This window comes from Erythrolamprus reginae, chromosome 4, assembly GCF_031021105.1.
Source record: "Erythrolamprus reginae isolate rEryReg1 chromosome 4, rEryReg1.hap1, whole genome shotgun sequence".
In the NCBI taxonomy this organism is placed as follows: Eukaryota; Metazoa; Chordata; class Lepidosauria; order Squamata; family Dipsadidae; genus Erythrolamprus; species Erythrolamprus reginae.
In genome coordinates, this window is record NC_091953.1 from 21,882,045 (window position 1) to 21,906,675 (window position 24,631).

At 38.4% G+C, this 24,631-nt stretch overlaps 1 protein-coding gene across 1 annotated transcript; it reads right to left on the reverse strand.

Annotated features, from left to right (window-relative positions):
- Positions 1 to 5,878: 5,878 nt before the first annotated feature.
- On the reverse strand, positions 5,879 to 21,179 carry LOC139167237 (gap junction beta-2 protein-like). The gene is made up of 2 exons (XM_070751683.1): positions 21,091 to 21,179; positions 5,879 to 6,796 (listed from the first exon to the last, which is right to left on the reverse strand). The coding sequence occupies exon 2, from the start codon at positions 6,772 to 6,774 to the stop codon at positions 5,980 to 5,982; it is 795 nt and encodes a 264-aa protein (XP_070607784.1). The 5' UTR covers positions 6,775 to 6,796; positions 21,091 to 21,179; the 3' UTR covers positions 5,879 to 5,979.
- Positions 21,180 to 24,631: the final 3,452 nt, after the last annotated feature.

Consider the following 24,631-nt stretch of genomic DNA (forward strand, 5'->3'; position numbering starts at 1 on the left):
TATAAACATAACATAGAAAGTTGTTGTGGTTAGCTCTGGCCCAGCTCCTGCCCCAAGCAATGTGGAGGTGAATGTGGGGGAGACATCCACATGCCGCAGGCCTGTTTTGCTTCCAGTAGAATCTGTCTCCTCTGACCAAGGAAGTGTGAGTGATAGGGAAGGGGGGAGTTTGGCAGACAGCCCAGGAGGAGGTCAATCATCTGTATCATCCTTGGATTCTGAACAAGAATTAATGACACATCCACGCATGCGTAGAGTGATGCATAGGAGACAACAACTGAAGGATTATTACAAGATAAAATGAGGCCACCTATGGTTGGGTGGGGCTGCTGTAATTAGTGCTACAGATAAAAGTGCAGCCTGGTGTGTTAGCCTCACGGCAGTTTATCTGATTCATTGTTTCGTCAAGATCGTGGTTTTTTGCTGTTCAGGACTGTGTGTGTGGACTCTCTGGACTTTAGAATTAGATTTAATTTCCCAGTTATTGGGTGAGCAATTGGATTGCATTTCACCTGTGCCTTGTGTGTACCAGAAAATCCCTTTGACATTTAAAAAGGGAGTTGTTTCTGTTTTTCTGTTTATAAACACTTTTGGGTTTTCCTTTTATCGTGTGGTGTGTGTCTTCCTGGACTAATTATCCTGTAATTACGGGCGGTTGAAACACGCCGGCAGAACAGAAAGTAATGATAAAAAAGACAATAGGACAGTAGGACAGGGACGGTAGGCACAATGGTGCACTTATGCACGCCCCTTACAGACCTCTTAGAAAAGGGGAGAGGTCAACTGTAGACAATCTAAGGTTGAAGATTTTGGGGTTGGGGGAAGAAACAACAGTCAAGTATTCCAGGTGTTGATCACTCTATTGCTGAAGTCGTATTTTCTGTATTTTCTAGTTTGGAGCGGTTTAAATTTAGTTTGAATCTGTTACGTGTAACAGGAAGGACATTTTGGTATATGATTTTGTGAACTATGGTTAGATCAGTTCAGAGGTGACATAAATTGTCTAATTTCAGTATTTCAAGTCTAGCGGAGTAAGGTATTTTGTTGTGGGAGGAGGAGTGAAGGACTCTTCTTGTGAAATATTTCTGGACACTCTCAATTGTATTAATGTCTGATATGCAATGTGAGTTCTATACAGGTGAGCTGTATTCTCGAATTGGTCTGACAAATGTTGTGTAAGCTTTGGTTACCAGTTCGATGTTACCAGAGAAGAAGCTACATAAGGTTAGATTGACCACTCTTAATGCTTTTTTGGTAATGTTGTTACAGTGGGTACTAGCACTTAGGCCATTGGATATGAGTACTCCAAGATCTTTGACAGAGTGAGGGTCGTCTAAATCCCTTGCGAGATTTTTCTTCCTGCACATTTACAGAAGCAAAACCATGCTGGGACATGCACGCATACACACAAGATAATCGAAGCTGTGTGCAAAGCGTAGCAATTGCTACTGGTGCGGTGTCCTTTACCATACTGGTAGCAACCCGCTATTGGTGTCTCTGAAGACATTTTGAAAACTGTGGGTTGCCCAGAATGCAGCAGCCTAGGCAATTATGAGCAGGCCATGACATTCATGAGTTGTATGGGTTACCATTAGTTACCAGGTGCAATTGAAATGCTGGTTATCATCTCTAAACCATTCGTGGTACAGGGCTCTGTTAAGTGAAGTATACTGCTTATTTAATGCAGTGTTTCTCATAGATAGATAGAATGGATAAATAGAATTCTTTATTGGCCAAGTGTGATTGGACACACAATATTTTTATTGATATTTGCATCTTAATACATTCTAATACTATCAGGTGTGTTCACATCCATATATTTATATTTACATTGATATATTATTCATTTGTACATTTGTACATTTATGATATTCTATCTTCGAAGAGGGGCGGCATACAAATCTAATAAATCTTATCTTATAATCTCATCTTATTGTTGATTTGCATTTCTTTTCTGTGTCCAATTGTACCACTTTGTCCCAGGTAGCATAGTAATCTGAGTCTTTTTGATTGTTCAATTCCACGGTTAACCGGTCCATTTCTGCACATTCGTATATTTTCCCAATATATCTCCTTGTTGCTGGGGATCTGGGGATTTTTCCATTTTTTTTGCGTAAGCTATTCTTGTGGCTGTTATAATGTGTAATATCAACTACTTTACATTTTTCTCCAATGAATTTCTAATAATGCCTAGTAGAAAAAACTGGTGTACATTCAATTTCTGCATTGATTATTTCTTGTAATTAATGTGATTTATTTTCTAGGCTTGGGTGGTGGTGTTTTCGGTTTTTTTCATTTTTTTCATTTTGGGAGTATTATTGTTGTTGTTGTTGTTGTTGTTATTGTTGTTAGTATTATTATTATTATTATTATTATTATTATTATTATTATTTGTGGTTTTATTTTGTAAGCTGTTCAGCATTATAAGAGATTGGGTTACCCAGTAAATCATGCATGTGAAATCATTTGCCTTGCCTGGATCATATTGTGTGGAGAGGAATTGTCTTGAGTCTCATATAAAATACATAATATAGTTATATAATATAGCATCTTACTCTAGCATCTTACTTTAAGCTGTGTTCAGCAAAATATATCCCCAAAAGCCAAAACAGCAAGATGCTAGTCATAATTGCTAATGATAATTGATCTAAGCCCCACCCTCTTGTACATATATGCAATGTATGCTTAAAATCCGTGTTTAAATAGCCGTTCTTTTTCTTAACAATTCTCTCACTCTCTCAAGTAAAACAAAAACCTGCTTAAACAATCCAAATCTGGAATGTGTATTCTGCTGCCCTGTTTTTATGTTTTTTGGGTGAGTTACTCCTCCCACATTACTTCATCCAGCTGTCAGGAGTGTATTTATTCTCAGAGATTACAGCTGAGCAGTTCCACCTGCATTCCATCTTGACTTCCAGGTATGTGACCACCACCAATGCTCACTGCTGTGTGCTTTGCCATTTTTAAAGCGAGACAACAAGTTAACCTAGAAGTCAATTGGTAGACAGCGCGATGACTGAAGCATGGATGTTATGAGGTTAAACCTGCTACCACAGGTAGCATATGGGCCTCTGCAGCTTGGATCAATTGAAGTATCCAAATTGTCTTCAAGGGCAGTCTCATTGCTATGGAGTGACAAAGGCATGAGTCACTGTAATCAAAGTTTCCTAATCCTATAAGTCTACAATTGATTGAAACACCAGTTGGTGTTGGGCAAAAGCTTGCTTCTGCTTGCTTCTCCAATAAGAACCATGATCGCAAAAAAAAGGGTCTTCAGACTGCAAATCTGACCATTAAGTAGAAATATGATCACATAAATAGCATCAGTTGGAGGTAAGATATAATCAGATACAGTGGTACATCTACTTATGAACTTAATTCATTCCATGACCAGGTTCTTAAGTGGAAAAGTTTGTAAGAAGAAGCAATTTTTCCCATAAGAATCAATGTAAAAGCAAATAATGTATGTGATTGGGGAAACCACAGGGAGCATGAAGGACCTGTTTCTTCCCAGGAGATTCCTTGAGAGGCTCTACAGAGGCTTCTCCCTGCCTTTTCCAACCCTGTTTCCTCCCAGGAGATTCCTAGAGAGGCCCCACAGAGGCTTCTCCCTGCCTTTTCCGGTTACAGTTTCGGAGACTCGGGTTTGTAAGTGGAAAATGGTTCTTGAGGAGAGGCAAAAAAATCTTGGAACACCCGGTTCTTATGTAGAAAAGTTCATAAGTAGAGGCATTCGTAGGTAGAGGTACCACTGTATATTGCTGGTGACAGAAATCTCACCCTTATGGAACTGAATCTGAAATTCTTACACCGTGATGCAAATCATTAGGCATAAAGTAGACAGGATTTTGACTGCATCTCTAAATCAGGAGCCTTGACTCTTTCTCTCCCAGCAATTTCATGTACATCAGAAATCAAGATAAATGGATAGGCTGATTATTTGCAGAATGACCAAGAATTCTTAAATTTAAATTATTTAACAATAGCAGCAAGTAAGAGTAAACGCCCTGCTTTCAATACACACTAAAAATTGAAACAAAAGTTTTATGAAAAAGCTGGACATGTGAGAAAAACATATCAAATTCACCTTTTGCTACTGGGAACAAATTCCTAGTTAAGAATGTGCTCAGAGACACCTAAATCTGATACTAAGTACGTGTACTTTTAAAGTACTGTACTTTTAAACAAATATCCATAGGTTTGTGCTAGGAGTATCTGACACTTTCTCCCTACTATTATTATCAACTTGGTGTTACTAGTGCAGTAAATGAATATTAGAATTAACGGAACAAATAATGTGTGCGATTGGGGAAAACACAGGGAGGGTGGAGGCCCTGTTTCCTCCCAGGAGATTCCTAGAGGCCCCATGGAGGCTTCTCCCCACCTTTTCCGGCCCTGTTTCCTCCCAGGAGATTCCCAGAGAGGCCCCACGGAGGCTTCTCCCTGCCTTTTCCGGTTACAGTTTCAGAGACTCAGGTTTGTAAGTGGAAAATGGTTCTTGAGAAGCAAAAAAATCTTGGAACACCCGGTTCTTATCTAGAAAAGTTTGTAAGTAGAGACGTTCGTAGGTAGCGGTAGCACTGTAATTTCTTTTGGTGTTTATAGCAGAATTGAACAATAAGCATAATCTGCCTCTGTCTTTTCCTTAGCTTACAGTTCTAAACTGAATCAATTCTTTTTGGGAATTGAGTGTCTCATAAGCTAAAGGAACAGGGTTGAAATTCAGCAGGTTCTGACAGGTTCTGGAGAACCGGTAGTGGAATTTTTAAGTATTTTGGAGAACCGGAAAATATCACTTCTAGCTGGCTCTACAGTGAGGTAGGAATGGAGATTTTGCAATCCTTCCCCCAGGAATGGGGATTTTGCAGTATCCTTCCCCTAGTGTGGGATGGGAATGGAGCTTTTGTCGTATCCTTACACTGTCACGCCCGCCAAGCCACACCCATAAAACTGGTAGGGAAAAATTTGAATTTCACCCCTGTATTGGAGACTAACATTTAAATCTTTTGTAGAATTTAAGTGAACTCTCAAACGTAACTCCTGACCTAAGTATTAAACTATGTGAGATGTTGAGTAGAAATTCTGTTTTAAAGATCATGCTATTAAATATCAGAATCTAAATTGCTAAAACTTGATTAAATCTTTCTTCAATTTTCTGCCCTTTGGATGAAACACGGGTGGTTATTTTTTAGGTCGCAAACTTTTTTAAAAACAAAAAAAATGTAAAGATATTTACAGCAAGTCGAAAACATGTTTTCTTTTATTTAGAACAAGTTGATTTAAATGTTGCTGACAGACTTATGCTTCACATTATTTTCAACCAACTACCACTACCTTTCCTACTTTTATGATTTTCATTTATGGTTTAATAATAATATTTAAAAATAATAAAAATAATGGATATGCTCTTTAGTTGATGAAACACTATATCGGTATCTTCTTTAAAATTATAATTAATGCATTTCAATACAAGGAGATTTCATAACTTGCATTAGACAGAATATTCATATAATTATTTATTGTTCATGGTTTACAATGTTCACTTTCCAATCATATTACAGTAAAGACTTTAGCATTTTGTTCATTTGTGAAAATAAAAAAAGACATTAATTATATGTCTTAACATCAAGTCACTCCTTAGAAAAATATGTTAATTTAATTTAGTTGAAAAATTACCACAGTGGTAAAGGGTCTTTTAATACTAACAGTATTTAATCAGTAAGGCAGTTAATTCCATATCTTTAGCTTAAAGATTAATTTCAAAATGAAGGCACTAATTAGCATTATTTCTTTAACAAATCAAAATAGACTTGGTAAAGTTATACATACAGTAAATCACATCATCTTAAAATCTTCAACATTCTTATGTCACTATTGACCTTAGAACACACGTCTAGCATGTAGACATGTAGTAATACTCCTCTTGACTCTAATGCTTAATCAAATCTAACCACTTTCACAGCAGCTTTATGAACGTGGTTATTTGTTGTTTGTAAATGGTGCTACTGTATTCTGGCAGCTATCTGATATCAGCTCGTTCATTTCATTTTGTTTGCTTTCTTCTTTGTTCCCCTGGATAGCATGATTTTTGGGTATTTTTCCTCTCCGAGACCTTCGAACACAGAACTTCAGCAACAAATACGAGAATTCTGCTACATTTAGTAGAATGCAAATGCCAGACACTGCAATCATAAAAATGGTAAATATTGTCTTTTCGGTGGGTCGGGAAACAAAACAATCCACTATATTGGGACACGGCCAAACACTACATTTCAGTAGGCGAGGCATGTGGTACCCCTCATACATATAGTAAAACACATACATAAAAGCAGCTTCAAATATCAGCCTGAATAAGATGCTGGCAGTGTATGTCCACCACAAAGGACCCTCGATGTGGAACCTCTGTCTCTTTATTTCTTCCAAGTCCTTGAATTCACAGTTTTTATCTCCTTTTTGGAACTTTTTTTTCTTTTCATGCCTTCTGTATGCCACGTGCATAGCCACCAAAAGTGCAGGAGTCGAAACAAAAATGAGCTGGAGGGCCCAGAGTCTGATGTGAGAAACTGGGAAAAAATAATCGTAGCAGACGTTTTTGCAACCAGGTTGCAAAGTATTGCAGACGAAGTCGTCTTGCTCATCACCCCAAACTTCCTCTGCAGCCACGACGAGGATCATAATACGGAAGATGAAAAGAACCGTCAGCCAGATCTTCCCAATGCTGGTGGAGTGTTTGTTCACTCCCCCTAAAACAGCCTGCAGGGTTCCCCAGTCCATGTTACTGTCTGAGCTTTGGTTCCTGTTAAGACAAAAATATGTTTTTAAAAAATTATATTAAAGCGTTGTAAAGTTTCTTCTGGATCGTAGCTCATTCAAATAAATGATATAGAAATAGCGCTTAGACTTACATAGCGGTTCACAGAGTTAGCATATTGCCCCCCAAAATCTGGGTCCTCATTAGACCCATCTCAGAAGGAGGGAAGGTTGAGTCAACCTTGAGCCAGCGAGAATTGAACTGCTGAACGGTTTGCAGTACTGCATTCTAACTACTGCACCACCATGGCTCATATATAAGCAATTGGAGATTGGACTGCCAAATGGCTGGGGAGGTGTAGGGTTTTCTGCTTGAGCAGGAGGTTGAACTTGATTACCTGCAAGGTCCCTTTCAACATAAATTAATAAATGGATGGATGGATGGATAGATAGATAGATAAAGAGAGAGAGAGAGAGGTAAATCAATAGATAGATGGATGGATGGATGGATGGATGGATGGATGGATGGATAGATAGATAGATAGATAGATAGATAGATAGATAGATAGATAAAGAGAGAGAGAGGTAAATCAATAGATGGATGGATGGATGGATGGATTAGATAGATAGATAGTTTTTTTTAACAACAGTCCATATCCTAAACGTCAATTTTTTTTATGTCATTTCAACAGGAACAGCAAAAATATTGCAGAAAGCTAAAATGCAATTATCCTTTTCTGACTTAACAATACCAAAATAAGTACAATAGTGATAGAATTAAAAAGATTTAGATTTAAATATTTAATTATAAAACATATACGACCATCTATCATGAAATGATTCTAGGTAGCTCACAACAGTTCATAAAAAAGGGTTAAAACAGAAGTTCATACTCCCCCACCCCAAATCAAATAATGGTCCATCGCAGTGGTCCAGAGTCACTTTGTAGAGTGAGATGAACGGCATATAAATTTAATAAATAAATAAATCTCAACCACCATCCCAGGACAATGCGCAGTGGGAAGCATTTAGTCTCCCGAAGGCTAAAAACAACCTAGGTCAGTGATGGCAAATCTTTTTTTCAGCGGGTGCCGAATGTGCGTGTTTTTCATCATCCCCAGGTTCCAGAGGCAAAAATATCCTCCCCCATCCCCCTGGAAACTCTCCGGAAGTCGAAAATGCCCTACCAGAGCCACCTGGTAAGCCAAAAACCAGCTGGCTGGCACACACATGCACAATGGAGCTGAGCTAAGGTAATAGCTCATGTGCCAGCAGATATGGCTCCACGTGCCACCTGTGGCACCCGTGCCATAGGTTTGCCATCACTGACCTAGGTCATGGGTGTCAAATTGGTGGCCTGTGGGCTGAATGCGTCACGTGCAGTCCACACCCACCCCGGCTCCACAAAGACAAAAAACATCACGATATGTCACGATACATCACGTGACGTGATCAAGTTTGACACCTGTGATTTAAGTGAAGCAAGGGTGCACCCAAAACTATGGTGTTGCTGCTACATTCTCAGTTTGCAGCTTACAGGTGGCCTTTTAAGAAAGCACATACGGAGGGCATTGCTGTAATGCAAATGGGGGGTGACTAAGGCATGAATGTCAAAGATGTCATCTCACATCTTTGCTTGTATTTAATTTGTACACAACCATTTTTGTTTCATAGTTTATAAAGTTACAATACAGTAGTACTATAGCAACACCATATTTGTGGTGCATTTAACTTTAAATGCAATCGGGGTGCATTTAACTTTAAAAGCAACTGGGGTGCATTTAACTTTCGGGGTGCATTTAACTTTAGTCCTTGTAACGTGTCATTTATAGAATTTTCATAATCCTGACTCAGTTGATGAATGTTGAGCAGGAAACAAGCCTAGCCACTTGCAAGTGAATCGATGTGTCACACCCATTGATTACCCAGGCACCAAAGTATTCTATGCAGACCGAAGAAGATAATGTGGCATTGTTGCTTATAGAGTTAGGGAGATAGCTAATATTTAGATTTTGCTACCCAACTGCTGTTATTTAAAGGATAGATGAAATTGAAAAGAATCCAGCACTGTTTCTGGAGTCAACCCAAGAATGTGGGTTCCCTTAAAAAGAATGTATCTGGGGTAAAAATGTACAAAATAAACCTGAATTAATTCTTTAACACAACATTGAAAATGCATGAACTCATGTATTTGTAACAATGGAACTTTTTTTTAACATAGTGAAAGTTCAATTTAGATTTCTTAATGCCACTTTACTTTTCACATATTGTTTTAAGTCTGTGCTAAGGACTGAAGGGTGGTCTTTCTCAGTGTAGGTAGTCCTCAGTTAGCAACAGAGGTGAGTTATTATTATTATTTATTATTATTATTTATTAGACATGCATGCCACCCTTCTCTGAGGAGTTCTTGCCAGTTCAGACCGGTTCTATAGAACCGGTAGCAGGAATTTTTCCCCACTTACCAAACCGATGGCCGACTGGCCATGCCCCCGACTCTCATTTTTGTTTTTCACTTGTTTTTTACTTCTGTACATGCACAAAAGCTGCTTTTTGCTCCTGTGCATGCGCAGAAGATGGGTTTTCAGCACTGCACATGTATGCACAATGCACATGCACTCATGCAGTGTGGGAGGAAGCGAATTGGCAGCGAGATAAGTTAGAACCCACCCCTGTTTAGCAACCATCTCTTCACTGACTGTTCAAAGTTACAACGCCCCTGATCAGCTATGTCCGGTCCTTAAAGTTGCATCCCTGAGGTCATGTGGGCCTTCTCCGGGTCCCGTCAACTAAACAATGTCGGTTGGCGGGCCCCAGGGAAAGAGCCTTCTCTGTGGCGGCACCGGCTCTCTGGAACCAACTCCCCCCGGAGATTAGAACTGCCCCTACTCTCCTTGCCTTCCGTAAACTCCTTAAAACCCACCTTTGCCGTCAGGCATGGGGGAATTGAAACATCTCCCCCTGGGCATGTTTAATTTATACATGGTATGCTTGTGTGTGTGTCTGTTAGTTTATGGGGTTTTTTAAAATTTCTAAATATTTTAATTAATTGCATTATTTATGATTTGTTTCACTTGTTGTGAGCCGCCCCGAGTCTTCGGAGAGGGGCGGCATACAAATCCAAATAATAAATAAATAAAATAAATAAATGTGATTGCCATTTGTAACCTTCACTGCCAGCTTCCAAAGGCAGTATGGTGGCCTAGTGGTGAAGATGCTCACCTCCCATTCGTAAACTGTTCGATCCTAAGTAGCGACAGATGTTTTTCTCTTGGGGTACAAAGAGAAAATGTCTACTGTGAACTTCATATAGGCATCGGGAAGGGCATCTGACCAGTAAATTCTCAGTTCCGTTCAGTCGTCTTGACTCAATCCCGAATTAAGGAATTACACAGATGTAAAAAGAAAAAAACCCTACCAGTTTCCAACAACCAGTTGAGAAACCATCAGGAAATTGTGATTACATGACATTGCACTTAATGACCACACATGATTTGTTTAATGACAGCAACTGGAATTATTATTGTAACTTGGTGCAATCACAAGGGTTTTTTTTAACGATATGACTTAGCAATAGAGTTAACAGTCCCAATTACAGTTGATAACTGAGAACAAAATTGGAAGGGGGAAAATGTCCCCAAAAAAGAAGTAGTAGTAAAATAAATTTGGACTGTGCATAGATGGATATGATGACAAGAAGGCTGAATGACCAAGAAGAATCTGAATTTTACATTATTTGGAATAAAGTTTATAAGTGGATAGATAAAAAGAAAAAGGAAAATTAAACGTTATGAGAAATGTATGAATATATTAAAATGACTTTAGAATATTTCTCTTTTATTAACTTAATTTTATGTTTATTAGAGTGTGTAAACAAATATTCTTCTTTTCATCTAGATTAACATGTTGACTTAATGATTTAAGAATATATTCTTTTTTCTGTATTAAAAATTAACTTCTAAAAAGAGAGGGGTAATTGTAACCCCTACTATGTATTTAAATGTTTGTATGTCTGTATGTTTCTTTATGGAAAAATTAATAAAGTATTTTTTTAAAAAATAAAAGATAACTGAGAACTACCTGTAAATGATAATATGAGGAGAAGAAAGATACTAGGTAGCTACAAATCACTCATTGTACATCTACTGCATGTGCCAAATTTCTGAATTCCTTGGGATATTTTTCCAAAAGAAAAGAATTTTCCTAAGAATATGTAACATCCTTAAAAATAAACAAGCAGTAATATTGTTTCTTAGTATGAGAAAAGGCATTTGGGAAATAGTACTTATGAATTATGCTTATAGTCAAAAATTGATATGTCTATGATTCTAAGAAAGATAATGACATTTTTTATTTAAGAAAATTCTATCATCTTAATAAATAAATACATTTGGACTTTACTACAAGATAAAACTCTCATCTCTTTCTTGTTATATTTTGATACATCAAATATGGAAAAACAGAAGTCAGCACAACTACATTGTTCCAATCAGTGCTCCTTGTATGTAATACAATCTATATACTGAGAGAGTATTATGTAAAGGCCAAATATTCACTGTCAGTTGGAAATAGATTTTTATTTAACTAGTAGAATTACTTTAAAACATGAACAATTTTCTCTGTCTCTCCTTGTTTCCCAATTATCCTTAAGAAACATTAGATTCTTGGAATAATTATTAACTGAGCAGGAAAAAAATAGTATTCCATTTTTCTCATTATATTGCAACAAAGTGTAAAATAGATCATCTTTGTCACACTATAGATTAAGAAGAAATCATATAAAGATACATGACACAATAGAGAAGCTACTTATACAACTAGGCTTCCTTAGAATTTTTTAGATGACACCTGTTATCTGAAAAGTATTGGTTTTCACTTAAGCCCCATAAAGATAGTTTAATGAAAATCCAAATAGGATTACCATACTTTTGGAAATTTGCTATTTGGATGGTGATCTTTATAAATCCTTCTTTATTAATGACTATAGGATATAATCCACTTTTTGATGGAGTGATCTCAGGTAATCTTAGTGGTTGAAGAGCCAAACCTCATATAATAAAGACTAATGATATAAGTGTGATCTACGGTATCTAACTATATATTGATGTTTCAGCACAGAAGGAAGTTTCCCAAACCTTTCCGAGATACTATATGTCTAAATAGCATAAACTACTATAAAATCATATGTCCCAAGATATATGATGGGACATGCATTTCTTTTCTTTTTAAAAAAAGTTTATTAATTAACAAAGGGTAAATGGGGGGAGGGGAAGGGGGGTACATAGATTCAAAGTGGGTAAGGGTATTTATTACATGATAACATATTTCATAATATATGTAACAAAAATTCAATATTCACATTTGTATCTTATTACTATGAATAATTCATTTATCTATCTTATCATGTCAATTAAAACTTATAAGGATAATAAATGTTAGTAAGAATAGTGAAAAACTTATTTGTAGAAAGGTAAGTAGAAAAATAAGATTAGAATTATATAAAATATTTAGCAAAAGAAAAGTATAAGGAGTGAGAAAAGAAAAAAAAAGTTAAATAAATGGGGGAAGGTAAAGGGGGAATCTGCGTAAGTAGCAGACGTTATCAGGAGATACGACAAGGTATATTGATATATTATTGGGTGTATTAGTAATATACCAGTAAAAAAAAATTATTTTCGGGACATGCATTTCTATGACTACATAATTTAATAAACCAAAATCACATTTCATTTTCACTATAAATTACATTATTGTTTTTAAATGTCTTCCACTGTTTATAATAACCGTTCTACTGAATTGTGTGCAGATTTAATTTGCTTAAGGAACATATGGACTTGGCTTAGGGCTTCAAATCAATACTTTAGTGTCTTCTGTTGGTAGAGACATTGCATGAAGTAATGTTGGACTTTGAACTACTTCCCAGACATTGAACTATGAAGTTAATTTCTAATTTGCAAACTTGCAACCTTATTTTGATTGCCTGGCAGGGGAAAGCTATGCAACTTGCTCCTTGCTAGTTATGGAAGTCCAAAGTCAACTTGTCTTAAAGATCCAGCTCATGACTGTAGTAGATTTGCTGGTGAAAGAACTGAAGCAACCAAACCCACTCCCACAAATCTAAAAAATGTAATGAGATAATTTTTAGAATTTTGTATCTGTCCCTCACTCCATACACTGATTGATAAAGATTTTATTTTGTTAGAAACATAGAAACATAGAAGTCTGACGGCAGAAAAAGACCTCATGGTCCATTTAGTCTTTCCTTATACTATTTTCTGTATTTTATCTTAGGATGGATATATGTTTATCCCAGGCATGTTTAAATTCAGTTACTGTGGATTTATCTACCACGTATGCTGGAAGTTTGTTCCAAGGATCTACTACTCTTTCAGTAAAATAATATTTTCTCATTTTGCTTTTGATCTTTCCCCCAACTAACTTCAGATTGTGTCCCCTTGTTCTTGGGTTCACTTTCCTATTAAAAACACTTCCCTCCTGGACCTTAATTCTCCTTAATTTATATGAAATTTATATTATTATATTATTAATTTATATAGAAAAGGAGAAAGAAGAGAAAACCCAATAAGACGACCAATACTGTTCTGTGTATTAAAGTACACTGCTCAAAAAAATAAAGGGGACACTTAAAGAACACAATATAACTCCAAGTAAATCAAACTTCTGTGAAATCAAACTGTCCACTTAGGAAGCAACGCTGATTGACAATCAATTTCACATGCTGTTGTGCACATTCAACTTTGTACAGAACAAAGTGTTCAATGAGAATATTTCATTCATTCAAATCTAGGATGTGTTATTTGAGTGTTCCCTTTATTTTGTTTGAGCAGTATATATTATTTGTTACAAGAAAAAAATAAAAAAATAAGAAGAAACTTATTTTGCAACTCACTAAATGAACATTATCTTAACAAACAAGTGCTACTTATCCTGACCAAAGCAATACACTAAGAGATTCGAAAACCAGTAATTGACATTTTTACCTATTAGCAATATTTCTACCCTGCTTTTTAGTGATAAAATGATCACAAAACTAATCTTAGATTTGGACAGATGGACAATAGACCTTTCACCAGTTTTGGAATGCCTGTTTTGTCAGAAGAAAACTCTGCAGCACTTTTAATGTTTTATATTTATCATTACTTTTACTTATGTTATGTTTATACAATCTACTACTATCCTATACATGCTTGACAAATAAAAAATTAAAATAAAATTATTCTTGTGGGAGTAGCTAGAAGGAGGGTCCTCGATAAGACACCTTCTGAATGGATGCTTAGAAAAGGCAAGTTCTTAGCCACAGTACTAGCCTGAAGCAAATCCCTTCTGTTCACAATAAGGAAACTTTGAAAAATGCCATATACTGTATACTCTTCTGTATAAACAATTGTTTTTAGAAGCAGCTAGACTGGAAAATGAGCAATGAGTCACTCCTCCACTTCAGCTCTTGGGTGGACTACAAAATTTTGGCGGGAAAAAGACTACATCTTTTCAATCCCCACCATCCTTTTCTTTCTTTCTTTCTTTCTTTCTTTCTTTTTTTCTTTCTTTCTCTCTCTCTCTTTCCTCCCTTCCTTCTTCCTTCCTTCTTTCTCTTTCTTTCTTTCACTCTCTCTCTCTTTCCTTCCTCCCTCCCTTCCTCCTTCCTTCCTTCCTTCCTTCCTTCTCTTTCTTTCTTTCTTTCTTTCTTTCTTTCTCTCTCTTTTCTTTCTTTCTGAATCATGGTGTCCAAGTCAGAAAGGATCCAATACACTGTATTGATAATAATTTATTATACTTGCTGTTGTTGATTTTTTTTTTTTAAGGCACAACTTACCAAATAGGACTTGCACTCTGGTTAGCTATTTTATATAATTGATCAATTTCCCATTGGTCATATTGAATGATTGGCTGACATGGTGTTAACTACGAGGGTCGCCCAGAAAATAATGCATTTTTTTTCTCAGTCTACAGTAATGGTACAAATGTGAAACTTTAGATATAGAGTGGTACCTCTACTTAAGAACGCCTCTACTTAAGAACTTTTCTAGATAACAAAATACAGTATAAAGAAATTTGAATAATAAGTTCCATATTACAAAAATAGAGCTGAAATTCAATAAGAATGTAACTTACATGTGTGGTATTTCTGCTTTGATCTGACTACAGTTAGATTTTTTATATTTCTGTAATGGTTAGACTTCTACGATGAGCGGAGCAATAGTAGCTCCTTAAATGTTTAATGTTGTATGTTTTTGTCTGTCTTTTTTGAATATCAATAAAAATACTTGAAAAAAAACCCTTTTCTAGATAAGAACCAGGTGTTCAATATTTTTTTGCCTCTACTTAAGAACCATTTTCTACTTAAGAACCCGAGCCCGGAAATATTTCCCAGGAAATTTGAGAGCGGCACAAATGCCCGGCCAGTTTCCTGCCATTCCCCCTTTAATCCCGGCCATCTGGGCTGCTAGAGGAGCCTTTTGGTGGCACTTAAGGAGGCTTTGGCAGTCCCGAGCGAACAAAGTATTTTCCTTTCTCTGGGCGCTTGGACAGGGAATAAACCTCTGCCAGTGCCCAGAGAAAAGAAATGCTCCCTTCGCTCTGGGCAGCCGAGGAGTCACCACAGGAAAGGAAAGGTGCCGGCTACAAAGTGAGTGAGAAGAGAGGGGAGCCCTTCAGCATGGGAAGGAAGAGGCAGCAGGTAGCAGCAGCAGCAGCCAGTGTATGGGAGGCAGCCTCGCTTCGGATGTATGGGAGGTGTGTGCTCCTCCTCGCTGTCTTAGAGTCCCTCTTTTTTTTTTAACCCTTAAAGTTTTGGATTTTTTTGATTGACCTCACCTTCTTCCTTTGGCAGCGACTGTCCCCCTCCTCTTCTTCCTCCTCCTCCTCCCACCCAAATTCCAAGCTTTTATTTTTTTCGTAATGGGTTTGCACGCATTATTTGCTTTTACATTGATTCCTATGCGAAAAATTGCTTCTACTTAAGAACATTTCTACTTAAGAACCTGGTCACGGAATGAATTAAGTTCTTAAGTAGTGGTACCACTGTATATTATTTGAATTGTCAGGAGTGCATGTGTAAATTTCACAAGCGTTTGTGTACAGTTTATGGAGAATCTGCAGTCGACAGAAGTACGGTTAGTCACAGGGCACAGAGGGTGAGGCCATTAGAGGTGATTCACACAGTGCAGAAATGGCTTTGGATCAGAACAAGTAGTGGTACCAACAGGGCATACACACCCTTGTGTCTTGCTGGAGGAAGATCATAGAACGGTAACGGAGATTAGGTGGAAAAACATGAAGTGTAGAAGAAACATCATTCTTTCTTGTGTGTAAATTTCATTGTGTTCAATAAATAATTCTTGAAGAAAAAAAATGTGGTGCATTACTTTCTGGGCAATCCTCATAACTTCAACCAATCTTGTGCAACTGAACAAGGACAATCCCAGGAAATCTTCAAACCTGTCATTTGACAGGGCAGTTGAAAAAAAAAATCCCAAAAGGCCAGCACAACAAACCAGTTTCATATTACTATAAAGAGAACTAGTCATGTCCCATTGACAAGAGTGAAGGTTGATACCAAACAGTCTTTATAGTACTCATGTCTTTTGAAACAGAAAGAAAGTACATCCTCAACCTATGATCCCAAACTGTTATATTTAATGAAGTAGATGGAAAATTATAAGGGAAAAATTATTGCAGGAGGACGGATATGTACATGAAGAGTAAAATATTTATTGGGTACTGAATTTAAAAAAAGTGAATTACACATTTTTTTAAAAAACACTATCATATAATATTGGGGATGACAAAAAGTGAAATTCAACAGTAACTGGAGATAAAAGTTAATAGTTTCTGAACTATTTTAAAACAATAAGAAGTCCCCCTCCCTCTGTAAATTTGGTACAAGGAGAACTATGCCACTGCATGGAAATAAAAGATCAGAAGTCTGGTAGCTTACCCATGTTTCCCTGAAAATAAGACTCTGTCTTATATTTTTTTTGAACCCTGCAATAAACACTTGGTCTATGCACTCAAAAGCCCTATTGGGCTTATTACCAGGGGATGTCTTATTTTGGGCTAAAAGAGATGCTATGGGCTGCTTCTGATTCACGGCAAACCTGTTTGTCCAAATTAATCTTGAAACACATTGCATAGAAGAATTAGCAGGCAGCATTCCTCTGCATATCTAAAGATAGCACAGGCTATCTATCTCTCCCCACTCAGCATAAGCTGAGCTTGGGGAACAAAATAGAGGAAGACATTTTTAGGAGGGACAGGTTGGACAGAGAAAGAAATAATTATTTTAGTGATCAATCAACAAGTGAAAGGCTTAAATCACCCTTTCCTTTTGACAGATGCCTCTGCAAAAGTTCCCTTATTAGCATTTTCCCATGTTATTCTCCCAAAGTATAATTAGGCTATCAGAGATCAACCACAATAGGAAAAGTAAAAAGTTTATTTGAACCACTGTACTGAAGAAAAACTGCAAGAGATAAGCAAAGTGCTTGGTCCTCCATCCAAAACCACATTAAAATATCACTTCAGTTAAATCAGTGTTTCTGATAAACAATTAACACTTTTCTTTCCTAATCAGTAGAAAACCAGATAAGGAAGAATCTATGACTTTACATTGTAAATACAAAAGTGTTTAATCTACAGGCAACACTTCAATTTTTTTTTAAATGGCTATGTGTTGCAAATTTATATTTAGCTGCCTATCTTCATTTTATTAGATCATAAAATATCCAGAAAAATCACACATTTCCCCAAATATGGGAGCAACAATAAGTTAAGGATGTTGTCATAACTTGTTTGTATCACTTTTAATACTACAAATTTCAGGAAAATTAGATTGTAAAGTAAAAGAAAAAGGAAATAATTTGTTATATGTATGAAATACTTACAAAATACCATTTGTTTTGTTTTGTTTATATTTCAATCAACTTTCTAAAGAGGAAAAGAGTTACATCGAGAAATTTATACTGCAATTACCCTTCACTAGTAAGTTTTTACCAGTGGAGCGTTAAGTACTTCCATATTTTTCCCAAAGAGGTAATGTCATTCCAAAACTAAATTTTGATCCAACATTCATTTTCATTTACAATCTATTATAATGTCACATTTTTTGTAGCCTTTATTGCAAATTCTTTCAAAGAAACTTGTAAATTCACAGGATTATATAAATTCCTTAAATATTTCAATATTTTGGTTAGAAAGCTGGCTTCCCAACTTGATGAAACACTTGTGTGTAAGAATGGACCTCCATGGACATTGTTCCAGTGTCATCTGCAAACAGATCGTGAAAGGCTAAGCATGGTCAGTCTTGATTAATACTTGAATGCCAACAAATTCCAAGGTTGTAAGATAAACTGGTAAGACAACCTCAGAATAAGTCAATGGTAAACAACCTATGTACTGTTGCCCACTTACCTACAAAGTCATCAAGACTCAAGATAGACTACAAAGATCAACTACATCTACACGAAGTACATACAAAGCATTACTACACCATACAAATGGGTGACAAAGACAAAATGATGAAAAATGGAAGACACTGATTACAGCATAGACAGAAAAATAATACATAATTAGTGGGTAGTGGATGATAGCAAAAAAAGTAACATAAACCACTCATGGTTAGAACTTGTTTGCTTGCTTTTCCAAGTGATGAAAAAATAAGTTGTTTTAAAATTTAGTAATTTAGGGTGCTGTTAAATTTGTAAGTGCATTCTTGGAAAAGTCAACAAAGGAACAATTTTGGGGATTAGCCAAATAGTAATGATTTGAATCTTCTCAAAGAACCTCTGAAAGAAGAATTGACTTTATCAGCTAGGTTGAGTGATCTGTGCAATTTATTATCTTTGTATGTGGCAGAAGAGAACAAAGTAAAATCCCCTGAAGTCTTAATTATGGTCAGAGCAAGAAAGGAAAGTCTGATTTCTCTTCAAAAAAATCTGCTTCTATCCCTGGATTGTCATTATAGGAGAGATGAGAAAACAAAAGAAAATGCAAGAGATCTATTGGAGAAATAGATTCCACATTGTGAGATCTTCTTGAACACCACATTTACTTAACCTGCTGTGCTGCAAGTCAATGACAAACCAGTCTGCTACTTTAAAGAGAACCGACACCTTACCTTCTTTAACCCTGCTTTTTAATACTAGACCAAAAAAAGAAAGCCAAATAAGGACGTTCTATTAGAACGGAATGGACTATTATTACAGAATTGTAAAACTGGGGGGTGGGGGGTGGGTTGAAAAATGAAACAAGATTTAGTGGTACCTAAAAGCATTCATGAATCAATCCCCTTTTCATAAATAATAATAATAATAATAATAGTTGTTGTTGTTGTTGTTATTATTATTATTAGTAGCAGTAGTAGTATTAACAACAACAGAGTTGGAAGGGACCTTGAAAGTCTTCTAGTCCAGTGATTTTCAACCTTTTTTGAGCCGCGGCACATTTTTTACATTTACGAAACCCTGGGGCACATTGAGCGGGGAGGGGGGGGCGCTAAAAAAAGTTTGGACAAAAAGTTCTCTCTCTCTTCCTCCCTTTCGCTCTATTTCTCTCTCCCTCTTTCTCTCCCTTCCTCTTTATTTCTTTCTCTCCATCTCTCTTTCTCTTCCTTCCTTCCTCTCTTTTTTGCTCTCTTTCTCTCTCCCTCCCTACCTCCCTCTATGTCTTTCTTTCTCTCTCTCTCCTTCCCTCCCTCTCTTTCTCTCTCTATCTTGGTTTCTTTTTCTCTTTCTTTCTCTCTCTCTTCCTTTCTTTCTCTGAGCTTCGTGGCACACCTGACCATGTCTCGCGGCACACTGGTTGAAAAACACTGTTCTAGTCCAACCACCTGCTTAGGCAGGAAACCCTACATTACTTCAGACATATCCAACATCTGCTTAAAAACTTCCAGTGTTGAAGCATTCACAACTTCTGGAGGCAAGCTGTTCCACTGATTAATTGTTCTAACTGTCAGGAAATTTCTCCTAAATTTTAAGTTTCTTCTCTCCTTGTTCAACTTCTACCCATTGCTTCTTGTTCTACCTTCAGGTGCTTTGGAAAATAGGTTGACTCCTTCTTTGTGGCAACCCCTGAGATATTGGAACACTACTATCATGTCTATTTTTTAATTTATAATATCGCTGCCACATGACTTGTAAAGGGGAAAAATATAAATTTATATTTATATGCCACTCTCCAAGCGGTATATAAATCCAATTAATAAATTAATTTTTAAAAACTCTCTCCCTTAGAATATCCCAATCTGACATTCTTTCCAATAGCACATAGGCAGACCCCCCCAAAAAACTGGTTTATGGTCCCCAAAATGAATCCTCCCGTATGCAAGGGATGAAAGATACAACTCCTTCTGTTGTTTTTCCATAAGCATCTGGGATTTGACCCTCCAGAAATTGAGGAAGAACCCTATTGGACTTGGTCAATTCAGCATTCCCTAATATCACCTAGGGCAGGGATAGGCAAAGTTGTCTCGTCTATGACTTCAACTCCTATAATTCCTGAACTAGCATGATAGCCTAGGGAAAATCCAATATGGAGCAGGGGTCTCCAACCTTGGCAACTTTTAAGCCTGGTGGACTTCAACTCCCAGAAATCAAAATCCCCTCCTATCACCTAGGGCAAGGGTAGGCAAAGTCTTCTCTTCTATGACTTGTGTACTTCAATTCCCACAATTCCTGAGCCAATCATGCAAGCTCAGGAATTCCGGGAGTTGAAGTCCACATGTCACAGAAGAGCCAACGTTGCCTACCTCGACCTTGGGAAAGTCCAATACAGAGCAGGGGTCTCCAACCTTGGTAACTTTTAAAGCCTGGCAGACTTCAACTCTCCGAATTCAACATCCCCTCATATATCTGGCTGGGGAATTATGGGAGTTGAAGTCCGCCAAGGCTTTAAAAGTCGCCAAGCCGCTGATACGGAGGACAATCACGAAACCTATTATTTATTTATCTATTTATTTATTAAATTTACACGGCGGTATCTCTTCAGTCAGCAAAGACTTTTTCCTCGGCCGGAACTCAGGTCACCCTCTTTTCCGTCCAAATAAATCTGACTTCGGTCCCTCAAAAGGGGAAGGACGCTGAGGAGAACGACTTTTCAGGAACGGGTCGCGGAGGGCGACTTCGCGCGCCTCCGTTTGAGGGAAGTGGGGCATCCTTTTAGCATCCCCGCGCTTTAGGGTCGCGCCGTCCATTTGGCGCAAAGCCACCCAGGCGCCTCATGAAACCATCCATATTCCCCTCATAAACACACACACGCACACACACCGGGCCCTTATTCGCTCGCTCTCGAAGGCGTCCCCCCTCCCTCCCCTCTGAGGAAACTCACCTGTCCCAGGTAAACCGAAAGCCCCGCCGAGCGCCCCGCCGAGCCGAGCGCACCAGGTAAGGCCTGCTCGGGGATCCAGGCTATCGGCGGGGGTGGGGGGGAGAGGCTCCCGAGCTAAAGCCGGCGAGCGCGAGGCGGGCGGTCCCCCTCTTTCGCGTTACGGGATCCTCAGCGCGCCGCCGCGATTCTCCGGAGATCTTCCCCCTGTTCGGCTTTTTAACCGCGCCCCCTTTTTACCTGCCCGCCTTCTCTTTTGACGCGCCGGGGGTGGCGGAGGGAAAAGCCCGGTCTGTGGAAAGCGACGAGGGAAAGAAGGAACGTCAAAGAGAGGGCAAGAGAGGGGAGGGAAAGGCAAGGAGCCCGCCCGCGTTAACCTGAGCGCCCTTCTCGGCCGGGATACCTCAGGAAGGGAAGCTCACCTGTATGGAACCCACATTGCATATCTGGCATCAACACAATTGAGAGAGTCCAGAACTATATATATATTTTTCCCCTTGTAAAAATATATTTTACATTTCTTCTTACCAAAATGCTTCTCTAAATCAGTGTTTCCCAACCTTGGCAACTTGAAGATATTTGGACTTCAACTCCCAGAATTCCCCAGCCAGCGAATGGGAGTTGAAGTCCAAATATCTACAAGTTGGCAAGGTTGGGAAACACTGCTCTAAATAAACTATCACCTTTGCACTGCTCTAAATAAACTATCACCTTTGCATTTAACCAATATAATAAACTATTGGTTGTGACTGCTTTTTAAAGTAACTTTTTAATGGGGTTTTAGTTTTAGGTAATGTTTTAGTTTTAGATAATGTTTTTATGGCTTTGTATCTATTTATACTGTATTTTTATAATAATAACAATAATAATAATAATAATAATAATAATAATAATAATTTATTAGATTTGTATGCCGCCCCACTCCAAAGACTCGGGGCAGCTCACAACATAACAATATTATTGTTGTAAGCCACCCTGAGTCCTTCGGGATTGGGCGGCATAGAAGTCAAACAAACAAACAAATAAATAAATAAACACAAACAAACTATCCACAATACTATCATATAACTCTTTTTTTTCTTCTATTAGACAACTTACAACTCTGTCGTGTCTGTTCCAATTTAACCAAAATTCATAAAATCATATTCCAAAATGTCCTACCTGTTAGCGACTACTTCACCTACAACCGCAACAACACACAAGCACGAAATAGATTTAAACTAAATGTCAACTGCTCCAAACTAGAGGGACATCTCCACTGTAAAAGTCCGATTGGTCAGATTGTAAAAATATGTTCCAAGGTGCCAGAATAGAAGCTTTAGTTTCTAACCCCATGGGAAATTTGTCTTCTCCCATGGTTTTAGGTGACCCCTGTGAAACGGTCGTTCGACCCCCAAAGGGGTCCTGACCCCAGGTTGAGAACCACTGCTGTAGAGATTTCTCATTTAAATCCTAAGCAGACCCAACTTCAGACAAAGTTGACCAGTACTGCCACCTGCTAAATCTCTTTTTGTCTTATTTGGCTTTTGAATTGATGGGAGCAGTTTACTTGTGGTACAATCCAGTTAAACCTACTCAATTTTGCTATAAATGTGATGTAAGAAGTTGGCCTGGAAATCTTGGGTTGAAATGAATAGGATTTCAATGGAAGAAATGACAAAATCATTTGGTGATCCAGCCAGTGGTCTTCTGCAACAATCTAACATGAGCCAGTGAAATAAAGAACCTGTTGTTTTTGTTTCTGTAATAAGAAACCCCCAGGTTGAGAACCACTGTTTTAAAGGACCTTCCCCTCACTCTTCTTCTAGAATTTACACAAGGGTGTGTGTGTGTGATTGAGTTGTCCCGAGGCCTACCTTGCTTCACCTTCCAGGCTGGGAATGTTACAATTAGTCCCTCTGCCACATATAAACACATTGGGACAGCTGCGGTCCCCCCCAAAATGAAAAAGAATATGGAAGGAGGATTGCCCTATAGCAGTGCTTCTCAATTATTTTCTGTTACGCATCCTTTCCAAGAAGAAGTAAACATTTTGCACTCTCCCAACTCTCTGATCTGGGCCCCAATGGACATTTTGATGTCAGTTCAGGCCAGCTTAACCAAGCCAATGTTTTGGAGTCACCGGCCTTGTCCAAAAATGCTGCCTCTGCGGGCACTCACAGCGAATGGTATGGAAGGAGGCTTTGGGGCAGTGAAGGGCTACCAAAATTTTTACTACCACACTGTGGGCGTGGCTTATGCAGGACGCCTTGAATTTTCTTTCAACATCTTTCAGTGAAAATTGGGTGTTCTCGGGTGGAGCTCCATTTTTGCTACCCCACTGTGTTCCCCACCCCATCCGGGCAATAGCCCACAACTGCTTTAGGGTGACATTCAAAGCTTTTGTCCAGCTGCAGAGGATGCTTCTCCTTGTCCACCAGTAGGTTCGTGCCATGCCGTTCATGGCTACTGTGGCGCCCGCCGAGAACGACAAAAACCCAAGCAGCCACCCTGTCCCATCTGGCCGCCTTCTTGTTAAATCTTGGTAAGAATGAGCAGACGAGCGGTTAAAATGGAACGACTTTCTTCCATTAAAACAAGCAAGCTCGCAACAGGTAAAAACCCAAAGGCAGAAGAAAGTCTCTCGAATGCTGCCCCCTCCCAGCTCTCAAATATCCGCTCTCACCAGCTGTGACCAATCAAACGGTCCAGCTCTCCCACTTAGCAATTAACCAATTGTGTGCTGCCCAGTTCTTGCTAGGACGCAACATTTATCTTCCAGGTTTGGAGCAGTGTGCAACTGGGAAAACTCTTCCCGTCTGGGGGAATGGATCGAGAGGGACCACGTATGTTCCCTGGGGGTCACACACGTCTCCCTGGCATCACTCTGCGCACCTCCTAGAGGGGCATGCCCAGTGGTGGGCAGCGCAGTAGAGGTGGGTTCTTACTGGTTCTATAGAACCAGCATTAACTTGGCGGCCTGGATTTCTGGAACTGGCAGCAGTCCAAGCCTGCATATCCCCCTGAGAACCCGGTTCTCTTGGTTTCTGCTTTTGCGCATGCACAGAAGCTTCATTTTATCAGTGCGCATGCACTCGTGGCACACATCCCTGAGAGAACCGGCAGCAAAGAAAACCAGAATCCATCTCTGACTAACTCTATATCACAAATAATAGGCAAGAAACTCACAGTCCTTACATTCTGTTTAACGGCAGACTGAGGATCTAATGGGGTTGAGGGAGGGCCAGAAAAGCACTAGTACAGTGTTTCCCCAAAAGTAAGACCCTGTCTTATATTTTTTTGAACCCTGAAATAAGCACTTGGCCCTGTTGCCATACACTCAAAAGCCCAATTGGGCTAATTCAGGGGATGTCTTATTTTGGGGAAAGCAGGGTACTTAGAAATTCAGGATGGTCTACTAGATACCACCCACAGATCAAACAACTAAGTTTAAGTCTAAGGAGAAGGGCGGCATAAAAATTGAATGAATGAACGAACGAACGAACGAACGAATGAACGAACGAACGAACGAACGAACGAACAAACAAACAAACAAACAAACAAA